Source organism: Punica granatum, chromosome 3 (genome assembly GCF_007655135.1).
Source record: "Punica granatum isolate Tunisia-2019 chromosome 3, ASM765513v2, whole genome shotgun sequence".
In the NCBI taxonomy this organism is placed as follows: Eukaryota; Viridiplantae; Streptophyta; class Magnoliopsida; order Myrtales; family Lythraceae; genus Punica; species Punica granatum.
Window position 1 is genome coordinate 30,040,267 of NC_045129.1, and position 12,480 is coordinate 30,052,746.

Here is a 12,480-nt window from a genome sequence, read left to right on the forward strand (position 1 = left end):
CCAACTGTACGGTTACAAACAATTGAGCTCTAGTGTACGTATGCAGCATTGTGGTAAAACATTGTAGAGCAAATGCATATATACACTTCTACTATGAATAATCTCCCTTAGGATGAGTCCTCAAGCTGCTGCATGCGGTCATAGCATCTTACTAACCGTGGATAAGTAAAATCATATGGCAATCAATGAAATTTTCTAATCACGACATGGTTTAAGCGTGGAATTCTTAATCCGTTTGAAAATACATACATTTTTATGTTTTATAGTCCCTAGCTCTACTCTATTGGGTTCATTTCATGATCATTTCATGGCAATGTTTCCTTGTTGGACCGACACAAGTAACGAATCCCCATGAAATTTTCCCATCATTCAAAGAGACAAAACATTAAGGTGATCATGAAAATCCAGATTACTATGCACAAACTGAATAAGACCAACAATGGAAAATGTTCCTTGACGGGACCACTGCAAGCACCACTCAGACAAGAAGCAAAGCAAGAAAAAATTAGCAAGAAATGAATAATAAAAATGAAAAATTAGAAAATTCAAAAAATAAAAATCCAAAGTGGTGGGGCCTCTTTTGTGGATCATGAATGAAACATCAAAGATCCTCTGTCCCTGTCAATTACTTAATCCCTCCCCTGCACCATCATTAGTCCACATCATCATCAGAACCTTCAAACAGAAAATAATATTAAAATCAATTGAGTATAAATATCATATAAATAAAGAAGAAAACAGTGGAGGAATTGACACTTCGTTTCTTGGACCCCACCGAAAAGATGCCAAAAACTAAGATGTCTGATCTGATCAGATAAGCTTTGTACACACAAAGGACATCAACAATCTTACCTCAGTCCTCTCCTCCACTTCTCCTTAGCTAGGCCAAATCTTTGGAATTAAGCATGTTTCTTGTTTCCATTATTCTATGATGATGGAAGCAATGTCCCCTGGCTTTTTCTTTTCTGTTTTCTACTTTCCTAAATGAGGGTTTTTTAGCATATTCATTCCTCTACCGATTAAAATCCCCTCATAAAGTACCGGTGCAATATAACAAGTCAATCATCGTGTGCTTTGTGTACACTTAGATTCATGAATTCTAACATGGTTGTAATATCGATTGCTTACTCTTCACCGATTTGAGCGCACAAAACTGATTTCACCTCTCACATGGCTCTCATCTGTTTTTAGCACGTCTTTTGTGAGTAAAACATCCAGTCTTACATGTTACCTCAGTTGGTAAAGGAATCAAAGCTTATGCTAGTCCATTCGCAGAACGAAAACCACAGTGTACCATATGATATGTTCATTATTAACTACTTTTATTTATAATGTTTCCTCTTGACGTCGTTCATGCATCTCCAATAGTACACCGCGGTCATAGTGGAAAACTTCTTTTTCCTACTTTAGACGAATTATGTGTTTCTTTTCGATACATTCATTTGGTTCATCATAAACCCTAAACAAATAATGGGATGCATTTTAAATGTGATAGGCTTCGTCATTTTAGTTAAATGGCGACCCTTGAGAGCCTCGAGAAAAATATCTCTCCTCTTTCTTTAGAGAGATCCCAATTAGCATAAATCACATCTACTCATCGTTCCACTTGTCAAGGTTGTGTGAATGACTAAATGGCAAGAGTGTCTTTCTTTTTTTTGGTGAGATATTGGTGTTATTTACAAATCTCTACTAAGACATCAGCTCAACTCTAATCACGAGGTGCTTCTATGCTCTTGCATTGAATGTAAAGTCCATCCATTGAGCATCAGCGCATCGATATTTTTTTATGAGATAATAAGTACGTTCACCCTATGACATGATACTAATCCCATTCGTGCTTCGAATTGGCCTTAGCCACAATATAATTTTTCATGAACTCTAAACTCTTACATTATTAGTATAGTCTGCTGTTCAGTTTGTTATTGAATCACAATCTCGTGATTTGTTTGGAGAGGATACTTGGAAGATATGAAAGGGAGGTGGATGAGGCCCACAGGACAGATAATTGACGCCACGCGAGAAGGGTGGGGGACCCACTGTGGTCTAAGGATTTTTGCTTTTGGCTCACTCTCATCTCGATTCCAGTGCCCCATCCCCATCTCCATCTCCAATATGAATGAAGAATGAATCTGACCTGTACAGTGTTACAGCTGCTGAGCACAGCAGACATATTGGGTGACTGGAATTTTCTAATGCCTTCTCTCTGTCTTCATGTCCTAACAAAAACATATTCAATCCCTCTCTCTCTCTCTCTCTCTCTCTCTCTCTCATTACCGAATGTAATGATTGCTTCCACCTTCACTCTCTCTGTCTCTGTGGGCATTGCTTACTTGTGATATATTTAAGAGCAGATTGGCCTCTTCCCATCCTTACTTAACAATCCATCTCTCTCCCACTTCTCTCTTCATCATCTCCATAGATTGCAGACCCAACAATTCAAGCAGCTTCAGATATCTTCTCATTTGCCCAATGGATTCTTCAACTACACATCACCAGGTACTTCATCCCGTGAAGAATTCACTCATATGTCTCATTCTGCTTCATTCTTTTCATTACATCCCCACGTGGTTCCGTCGGTAATTTGTCGAGAAGATGAGAGAACAAAACCAAGGGTGTTCTGGCTCACATTTGCTTCTCTCTCTCTGTTTTTTTTTTTTTGAATTCGATGCTCATAAATGATCTGTTGATGCCTATGTCGAGTCGAATTAATTAATGAGAGCATGGGGTCGAACTCTCTAGTAGATAAAGCCACGCTCACTGCTTGACCCGACTTTGCGCAATCTTTGGGGATTAAAACACATTTTGTACCCTGCCGTATTTGCTGGTTACACGACCATGTGGTATATCTGGAGGATCGAATATTATCATCAATATGGTTTACTTGGCATTGAGCTAGTGAGGGGAAATGTGTGCCGCGATTGAATTCTTGATTACTCTTTTGGTTGAAACATGTGCTACAAGTACTAATGCGGGCTTTCGTGATTCTTTTCTCGCATAGAGACTCTTACTCCGAGCTTTTAATTTCCCTCTTTCTGAACCTAATTAATTGTGGGGCGTGCAGGAAATGATGGGATCCGACCAATCGCTGGAGAGCATATTGGCTGGACCGACAAAGTCTCAGCAAGAAGCAGCTATGAAGAAGCCGAGGCCGCAGCACGAGCAAGCCTTGAAGTGCCCTAGGTGTGAGTCCACAAATACCAAGTTCTGCTACTACAATAACTACAGCCTCTCGCAGCCCCGCTACTTCTGCAAGTCCTGCAGGCGGTACTGGACCAAGGGCGGGACGCTGAGGAATGTTCCTGTCGGTGGAGGCTGCAGGAAGAGCAAGAGACCATCCAAACGAATCACGATCAACAGCTCCCATCAGGACCATCAGGATCACCAGCATTCTCATCAGCTACAAGACCTGATCGCTCTCAATTCGTGCAACAGTCCGCTCGCTGCTCTCCACAACTTAGCATATGAAGCCTCGAACCCGAATGAGAACTTCCACTTTCCACTGGCATTTGCCCATCAGCTTCACAAGCTCTCGAACGGGCAATTCGATGGACACGATCTCGGGATGGGCCACCATCAGGGGTTCCTTGAGGCTCCAGGCATGAACAATCTCCAGGGCTTGTATTACGGGCTCGGGGATGGGGCCATTGGAGAGGTCCATAGTGACGGAGGAGTCAGTGGAGAGTCGATCCTTCCATTTGAGGAAACTAAGCAAGACTACTGCTCGGGCGAGAACAAGGTCTTGTTGGGCTGCCCATGGCCGACAAACGGAGACGGGGTCAGCAATCTGGGTGACCTAAGTTCGATGAGGGGGAGCTTGAACAGTCTCGGGTTTGGTTCTTCTTGGCACAGCCTTCTCAACAGTCCTCTAATGTAGAATCTTTAATTCCTTCAGTTCGGTCCGTGTTACTTTCAGCCCGTGAGAACAGAAGCGAAGTGGAATGCAACTGCCGGAGAAATCGGGCCACTAATCCCACATGGCTATTCTATTCCATTCCGTTTCTATTCTCGGCGCTTTAATTTAATTTCTTTCTAAATGTACAAGTTTAGAGAAGGCGTCATTGTTAGGTTTTTCTTCTAAATCAGAGTTTGAGAGTACTTAGCCCTAATCTTCAGCTAGTCCTCTAGAGGTTCAGACCATCACATGTGTGGATCCTTAATATACAATATATATGAATTAATTTGTTTTCTTTTTCCCCCTTTATTTCTCTGTCTTTTTAAACATTCCGTGCTTAGTCCTACTCACAACGACCTGTTTTCAGTGGGACTCGAACTCGTACCCTGTAAGTAAAGTATCGACCGGTCATTTACCTTTATTTGATATGAGGAATCTGTGTCGGTTCCTTGTTCGAGAAAGGATGTGGGAGCTTGAAGATGATTTAACATGTTTTCTGCAGTCTGAACTCTCTGACAATTTTTAAAGGGATTCCATTCCAGCACCTTGTAATTGTATTTTTCTTTATGGAATACGAATGCTGCTAATTTCAAGAATGTTTTGAAGCATGCTAACATAACATTTTAAAAGTTCAATTTATCCTAGGAAGCTGTGCGATTCTTTATATTTCGATACGGAATAATGCCTTTTGTTTTCCCGGACTTCAAACTCGCACAAATATTGAATCCACTGATATATAAACAGTATGCAATATATCAGATCGTCAGAATTACTGCGAAGAATTTGAAAGATCGAACCAAGGAAAAAAAAAAAAAAAAACCTGGGAATGGTAAAATCAAACGCGCTCTGCCATAAACTGCTAAGGGTAGGCTCTAGTGCATTCTTGGTCGATCTTTGCCTGGTCTCTTCGAGACAGCGTCTCGGTTGTCGTTGCCCTCTATAGGTGCTACCTCAATGCTTGTCCTTTGCACATAGTTCGATTCTCCTTGTCAACAGACCAGAGAACGATCTCTTCAATTTCTGTGAAGATTAACCGTATGTTTCTACCTTCGATATTGCAATCTTTGTTAATCACGGATTTGGTTTTGGATCGATTAGGATTGCATATTCTGCAATTCGATTTTTACGACTTGGGACTTTGATGATTAAGCAATTGGTTGGACATATTAGAATGAGAGCTGGAAGCCGTGCCCTCCCTGTTTAATAGCGTTGGATTGAAACTGAGAGAGCGTAGAACGACGAAGGGCAGCATTTCAAGGAAGCAAATTTAACACTGAAGAGTAGTGGTGTTCACTGTTCGGGGTAGAACCGAAAAACCGAACCGACCCGAACCCCGTCTGGACAGCCCTACTGAAGCGTGGGTCATAGTACATAGAATCCAACACAACAAAGATTTGTACTTAGAATACTTGTCAGGGATCGATCTGGCCAATAATCTATTGCCTTGTACTTAAATATAATATTGTCATATAATCAGTGATATATTAATTATAATGATCTATGTTGGGCAGCAATCAAATTGCTCGTGCTAGAATAGTTATCTGACACCTTCGTTGCATACGTAATAAGGTGGTAATACCAACGCGAAACATCCGCAATAACTACAATATTAGCCACTCTTCTACTCTTCGGCTGCACCATGTGATATATGCAGCAAAATATAAGATATAAACTTAATGAACTGATAAGAAACTGACCGACCGAGTAATATAAAGGTTCGATGATGTTATACCAGAGATACTTGGTGTGATAGTTACACGAAATAAAAATGGGTTTTTTTGGTTTTCCTAAGAAGACGGATGCGTCATCTTCTTTCTAATATAAAGGCCCTAGAGCTCAAAAGCCCTTAGCATAGAATCTACAAAACAGCCACTGCCAGAATATTAAGATACTCTCTGGAGGACTCCAATAAGTTCCGGGATCTCCTAATCCATTTCAGCTTCGCGAGCTCTGATTCTTTCGGCTTCAGAAACACAGACAAGGCATGCAGTCAGTAACAATGGATCACAGATCAGCTCAGATTTTATTTCAGCATAACCTATGAAAACCGGAGTAGAACAGTATTATCTGCAGATGAACCAACTGAACCATCGAGTTTTTGTCCAGAAATTAGTTCAGGTCGAGCTAGTTTCTCACAATGAATGAATTAGTTCTTGCTTTGAACCTGCCAAATTATTTCTCAATTCATTGACTTAATATTTCAATGGCTTTTATTCTCATAAATCCGGCCAGTCCCACCAAACGAAGTTTTCTTTGAATTATATAACCATTGAATCATAACCCATTAAGCCATAGCTCGGTTGATTCGATTTCCAGTCTATTGTTCAAGGCTATGATCTCAGCTCGCAAAATGGAATTGGCTAATTAGAGAACTATCCACTGCCTTCCAGGAAAGAGAATATACTAACCTCAGCTGAGATCCCTACTTCTGCGGTTTCTTCCAGAGGACTCCAAACTTCTTCAGCATATTCCCATTCTTCTTCTTCATGAAGTCATCATCCCCATCCTCCTCGTACGGGGAGCCCATCTTCCCAGGATTATAGCAGCTATCAAGCGACCCTGTTCGATCCATATACTTTCCATTATTGCCCACCGAGAGCATTGCAGCTGCCGCCTCTGCAGCCTTCCTCCACTGATCAGACTGGACTTTGATTCGCCTCAGCTCTGCCTCCATCTCAGCCCCGGAGGCTTGCGCCGCCTCAAGCTGCTCTGCCACTCGAGCAGCCCTTCCCTTGCTCTTTTCTGTCTCCTCCATCAGAATACCAATCTTCATCAGAGCTTCTCTCTCCACTTCTCGGGCCGCTTCCAACTCACCAGTCGATTTAATAACATTCTCACCTTTCTTCTCAATCTCGAGCTTCAGAGATTCATTTTCCTCTAACACACTCTGCAACTCTGTCTCCTTGTCCATCAAACTTGCCTTCAGGTCTGAAAACTCCTCCCTCAGCTCCTTCAGCTCTGCTTCAAGCTTGGACTCTCTCTCGAGGGAGAGGTTCTTCTCGAGCTTCGAGCTCAGTCCCTCATTCTCCTCCACAATCCCTTGCAGCTCCGTCTCCTTGTCCATCAGGTTCGCCTTCAGCTCCTCAATCGTAGCCCTAGCTCTTTCTAGCTCCGTCGCAAGTTCAGCTTCCCTCAGACCAGAGTTGAATATCATCTGTTCCATTAGTTCCCGAGCACTTTTCAACTCCTCCAAGATCTTCACTTTCTCTTCACCGTGTCTTCTCCCAGCATTTTCGAGCTCGACCCTCAATCTTTCCACCTCGGCCCTCAAAGAATTCAGCTCTTCCTCCATCCCGTTTGCTTCTCCATTATTAGGAAACTCCTTGATCTGCTCTCGAGGTTTTTGAGAAATGCCAGCCTCCAATTTGCTGACAAGTTCCTCCAATAGTTTTATTCTCGCCTTCGACTGGTCTAGCTCTGAAATAACTGAGTAGTAGGCTTCATTTGCCTTCATTCCCTCTGACCTAAGGGCTTCAACAGTAGCCTTTGCAGTCCCGAGTTGCTGCAGGGTCTCGTTGACAACTCCCTTTGCCTGAGCCTCCGATTCCTTGCAATCGTTCAGTTCCATTTTCATATTCTCCACAAGCAAGAGAGTTTCAGCTAAGTTTCCTTTCAGGTTCTGAAGCTCAATATTCGTTGATTCAGCAGATTTCTTCTGTTCAGCATCCGATTTCGCAACCATTTCAAGCTCAAGCTTGAGCCTCTCAATCTCCTCCCTTGCAGAGGCCAGATCAGACTCCCAGGTCAGATTCTGGTCCTGCAAGATCTCAGTGGGTTCACAGCTTTGCTCAGAAGAAGAGAGAGCAATGATCTGCTGCTGAGACTCTTCAAGCTTCGAGGACAAGGCAGCAATCTGATTCTCGGCCTCCTCAGCTTCTTGCTGAGCTTGCTTCTTCCATGACTCAGAAGAGGTTAGCTTGTCCTTAGTCTTCTTCAGGTCCTCCTGAAGCTGTGAAACCTGAGATTCCAATTCTGATATTCGGCTCGGACGCTTTTTCTGTATCGAGAGAGAAGATCAAGATTCAGAAATCAGCAATAAATTCAACATATATCTAAACAAGTAAATTGTGCACATTCTAAATGGAAAATGGGAAAGTTGGCGATCGAAGATCAGAGAAAAGGAATGAAAAGTTCAAGATAAATGGACATCACGAAAATTCAATCACAAATTGGTTCTGGAAAGCCGGGAAACATATTTCAGATTTACAATTTCCCTTCTTGAAAGCAAAAGGATAAAAGGCACGGCCTGGCAATTCAGAACATGTGATGGCTCTTACAATTTCTTGTAACACGTAATACTACATGTTCTGTATCTTTTTGTTTTAAAGAGAAAATTTGAAGCCGGAGATATATTAGAAGAATAAGAGGAATCGATAACAAAATTCCACTCTAACTGGTCGAAAAAAAGAAAAACAAAGTTCCACTCTAGCCTTCAACACGATTAATGGCCCCAAAAGTTGATGGAATCACCTCAGATGCTGGGCTCCTTGGTGACCTGCGCTCAACCACCTTTGGGCTTTTCTCTTTCTGAGTCTTATTCGCCTGACTCGAAGGGGAGGCAGAGTCCGATTCTGCAGCAACTGTCTTAAGCTGGCGCACAGCTCGAGGAGAGACTTTCTGCGGGACTTCCAAATTACTCCTGTGGAAAAAATACAGAGAAATAAGGAAAAGGCATACAGAAACAAAAATTGAGTATAATAAGCAGAGGGGGTAGTTATATGTTTCAGTTACAGATTTGACTCTGACCAATGAAAAGTTTTACTCGAAAAGGTAACAAGCCATGAAATGCAAATTAGTTTCATGAACTATTAAAGAGTTTTTAACTATGAAAAATGAAATGGGCGCAGAACAGATCACAGTAAAGAATCAAACTTCATTTATAGCTGAGTAAATGTTCAGAAAGACCAATTCTTAGGGAAAGATAACTTCAAGTCTGTCTAAGGCTAGAATCCATCTTGAATTCTATCAACAAAATGATGGACTTGAAGAAGGATCAAGAGGAATACAACAGCGACAATGAAACCCACTTTCCGCAAACAGAATAATTAGCCATTGCAAAATTATGAAAGTTCCATCAACCACAACCCAACAAAGTGCAAAATGATAGAAAAACTCGAGATCTCTGGCCTTGATTTTATCGAGAAGAGAGGCATAGCCCAAGAATGAAGCCTCTCTGAATCACTTGATCAGAAACCCAACTAGAAATAGAGGGAGGAAGAGATAACGCCAGAACATAGATTGCAAACCTAAAAAATTAGATTCTTCAACAGCAACTAAGAATGCAGAAACACAAATCTGGTTTACAAGGAAAAAATTTTGTCGTTCTTTCTACAAAATTGAGAACACTCCCTTTTAGTATGTCCCAGGACTACAGAATGCAGAAATGGCAACACAATTCAGCACTTACAGCTTAACTACCAAAAAGGGCAGAAGCATATTTTGGAAAAAACTTGAAAGCGGGAAGGAAGCAGAATAGGAAGGAGACTGGATCTTACCTTGCTTTTGGGGTCTGCATGATGTGACCAGTGGCTACCCTTTGAGGCACAAAGTATAAAAAAAAATTAGGAGTGAATATAGCCTTCACTGCTTCAATGCCCCTGACCCACAAAGCCATCAAACAGTTAGACCAAAAAAAAAATCGACAATAAAAATAAATCACAAGTTGAGACATGCGGCATCCAATGTCATTTTGTGAACGTACACAGTGAAAGGAAATTAATGGGACTCATCAAGGACATGTGCTTTCTATCCGATATCCATCCGCTATTAAAGCTATAAAGGCAAATTTCATCCAAGAAAAGCTATAAAGGCAAAAGACATGCATAATAAGAAATTATTAGATTTTACAGAAGTAAAAAGCTTCAAAATGTTATTTCAATTTCTACGATTGTAATGTGAGTCCCACCACAAACAGTTCATCGTACCACTAAAGGGAACCCGAGAAGTTCCGGTATAAGAACATCCAACGGGCATCAAATTTTCAAACAGCCGAGTATTACAATTACTATGGACATCAAATGTAGGGAGTACCTAGTAATTTTCTGAACCAAGACCTAGCAAGTTCGGTCGAACCAAGAGTAATAAATATCCGAAGAAGACAGTCCAAGAAAGAACTACCCTCACGTAGACCAATCAGTGCACGGTAAATCCGACCCTCACCCCCTTCAAGAATCAATGCTACCCACTACCAAGACCCATTATTGTTGGTAACTTATCAGTAGGGACCTACAAGGCAGAGAAAGGAAGATGTGAAATTACACGAGCACCCCTGCAGGTCTAGCTTCATGGGATGCAAAACAGAAACCTGTGAGATGTTCTTTGGAGTCGGGGCAGGTTTGGAATTGTGCAAGCGGGGTGGCAGTTTCCACCTCCATTTCTGCCGTAATAGGAGGGGTCGTGCAAATGAGGGGTGGGGTTCCCATATCATGATGCCAATAAACAAATAACCCAAGAAAAATTTAAAAACTTTCTTGGTCTGCTGACTCTGCCATAGCCCACCAACCAGTTTGCATTAAAACATCATAAAACCGAGTTTCAGCCAAACAGTAAACAGATTCTGCTGCATGAACGTCATGGGTGCCCTGTCGAGCTTAGTTCATGTGGGTTTGAGTCACCAATCACGTGCTGACAAGGGTCCAACAGTCGAGCAAAACTGCGCTCAGGTGAAATTGAGGAAATACAGCTACAGCAGAAAAGGAGATCCAGATAATCCAACCCTTCAACAAGAGGTAGAAGAAGTAGAACAACAGGAAGATGTCCTGTTTTAGGTAATGAGGATTAAATGGGCAAAGAGAAGACGTGTGCACAGGGCAAGAGATTCGTCCATTGATATCAAAATCTAGCTTTCAGAGGAAAAGCTTGAGATGCTACAGCTCCTACTTAATGCATGAGAGCCACATTGAGAAGATGTCAGTCAGTCCCAGAGAAAATATCTTTTCCTAGCCTAAAAAGAGACAGAAAAATAACCCCTTTTTTTCCCCAGTGGATCTCATCATATTGACCCCAGAAAGAAGCCTAAAAAGCAGCAGCATCATTAGCAACGGAGAACAAAAGGCAAAGGTGAAACTAAAAATCCAAACAGAAATTTCCCGTTCTCTTCTTTTCCTTCTCTTTGGTCTGCTTGTTTAAGATTTTAAACCACCCCATTTTTCAAGATTTATGATTATTAGACTTACACTGACCTGGAATGAGAAAAGGCAAGAAAAATGAAACCTTGATCCTGTTTGGTTGCCCCCCACAAAAACAAAAGAGGAAAAAAAAAAAAAACAGGAGGGAGTAAATGAAGAGACAAGACAGCACATGAACGCCCATACCAGTTACTAAACCAAGGAGATTTGGGGCGAAGAAGAAAAACCCATGAAAGATATCGTTCACAACCTTCCTATCAGCAGGCATTTTCCCGAGTTTTCTCGAGAACGAAAACAGAGCACGGAGTTTTTTTTTCCCCCGCTACCAGGCCAGAGACGAGGAAAACAGAGAGACAAAAGGGAAGAGTAAAGAATGTGGCTGGGTGTGCTTACAGAGCGTAACTGGCGGAGAGACTGCGGTTCCAGGTAGCGGGCGAGAGCGGCTCAGCGGGAACGGGTAGCGGCCATGGATTCGGAATGTGAGGCAACTACGACCTGCTCGTAGAGTAGTACTCCACCCGGGGAGTAGAAGGAAGAAGAAAACGAAAGAAAGGAGCCTCTCTCTCTCTCACTCTCTGTGCGTTCGTTTGCTTTTGATTTTTTTACCTTATCGCGCAGTTCCCAATGCGCTCTTCCTCTGTAACTCTCTTACTTTCTCTCTCTACTGCCGTGCAGTGCGTTGTGTTTGGAGGGGAACGGGAGGAAGGAAAGCGGGGCAGGTGATGGCGAACGAAAGGGAGAGACAAGAGAGGACGAAGAAGAAGAAGAGCGTGAAAGAGTAAAAATTATTAAACTTTGCCCCAGCAGTGGACCCCACTTTCCATTTTACGTGATATATGTAATGGGAGTAAAATGTCATCATGTGTCGCGTCTCTATGAGCAAGAGGATAGCCTGTCCTTCCTCGAACCACAACTGCCACTTTGAACCATCAGATCTATATAGTACTACTATGCAAAATTTCATCTAATTTGTTGACCTAGCGATTAAAATGCGCATAAACTTGTACTCGATCTCGGATTCGAATCCCCTTGGAGTCACCGGAGCGCCTTTGGCGTGATTACCTGCTCTGTGCGCTGCCGCGGGTTCACAGAGTCCCGAGAATTAGTCGGGCGAAGTCTGAACATCCCGAGTTAACAAAAAAAAAAAAGGCGAAAATCTGCATAGAACGGTGAAGGGATTGGTCGCTCAATGCGATTCATACACATTGTCTTTACATTGTTGTTGTGAGCAATTGATTTTAGGGGGGAGATTTATAAGAGGATGTATCGGATGTATGACATATACACGACCAATCTCCAAGAGCGTCAGTTACAGCTCTAAAATTGTTGTTGATGTTATTGATGCCTAAACCCGGTCCATTCTCGTTGCGGCGCGTCCTTTTGACCATGAGATTTCTAAAGTTTGCGTATTCTGTGAGATCGTAAAGGCTAAAGATTGTTGTGGACAGTTTTCTAGTAGAA

The 12,480-nt window shown here is 42.2% G+C and overlaps 2 protein-coding genes across 6 annotated transcripts; one reads left to right on the forward strand and one right to left on the reverse strand.

Annotated features, from left to right (window-relative positions):
- The first annotated feature begins 2,237 nt into the window (after positions 1 to 2,237).
- Positions 2,238 to 4,201, forward strand: LOC116201903 (dof zinc finger protein DOF1.7-like). The gene is made up of 2 exons (XM_031533357.1): positions 2,238 to 2,496; positions 3,062 to 4,201. The coding sequence occupies exons 1-2, from the start codon at positions 2,470 to 2,472 to the stop codon at positions 3,872 to 3,874; spliced, it is 840 nt and encodes a 279-aa protein (XP_031389217.1). The 5' UTR covers positions 2,238 to 2,469; the 3' UTR covers positions 3,875 to 4,201.
- A 1,359-nt stretch (positions 4,202 to 5,560) lies between these two features.
- LOC116201148 (interactor of constitutive active ROPs 3) lies at positions 5,561 to 11,759 on the reverse strand. 5 transcript variants are annotated; one of them, XM_031532276.1, is made up of 6 exons: positions 11,413 to 11,759; positions 10,010 to 10,117; positions 9,388 to 9,489; positions 8,363 to 8,531; positions 6,301 to 7,889; positions 5,561 to 5,855 (listed from the first exon to the last, which is right to left on the reverse strand). In XM_031532276.1, exons 3-5 carry the CDS (start codon positions 9,405 to 9,407, stop codon positions 6,315 to 6,317), a joined length of 1,764 nt encoding a protein of 587 aa, XP_031388136.1. In that variant the 5' UTR covers positions 9,408 to 9,489; positions 10,010 to 10,117; positions 11,413 to 11,759; the 3' UTR covers positions 5,561 to 5,855; positions 6,301 to 6,314. The 5 variants fall into 5 exon arrangements, with proteins under 5 accessions (XP_031388136.1, XP_031388134.1, XP_031388135.1 ...); XM_031532274.1 differs by having other exon boundaries at positions 9,923 to 10,117; XM_031532275.1 differs by lacking the exon at positions 11,413 to 11,759 and adding an exon at positions 10,197 to 10,245 and having other exon boundaries at positions 9,923 to 10,117.
- Between the last annotated feature and the right edge of the window lie 721 nt (positions 11,760 to 12,480).

Bases quoted from the DNA above. Each gene is read 5' to 3' on its own strand.
- LOC116201148 (XM_031532272.1), bottom strand. From the start codon at position 9,328: ATGCTTCTGCCCTTTTTGGTAGTTAAGCT. The intron at 8,532-9,299 runs GTAAGTGCTGAA...TTTTTTCCACAG, and splicing joins CCCTTTTTGGTAGTTAAGCT to GAGTAATTTGGAAGTCCCGC. The intron at 7,890-8,362 runs GTGATTCCATCA...CTCTCGATACAG, and splicing joins CAAGGAGCCCAGCATCTGAG to AAAAAGCGTCCGAGCCGAAT.
- LOC116201903 (XM_031533357.1), top strand. From the start codon at position 2,470: ATGGATTCTTCAACTACACATCACCAG. The intron at 2,497-3,061 runs GTACTTCATCCC...TGGGGCGTGCAG, and splicing joins CTTCAACTACACATCACCAG to GAAATGATGGGATCCGACCA.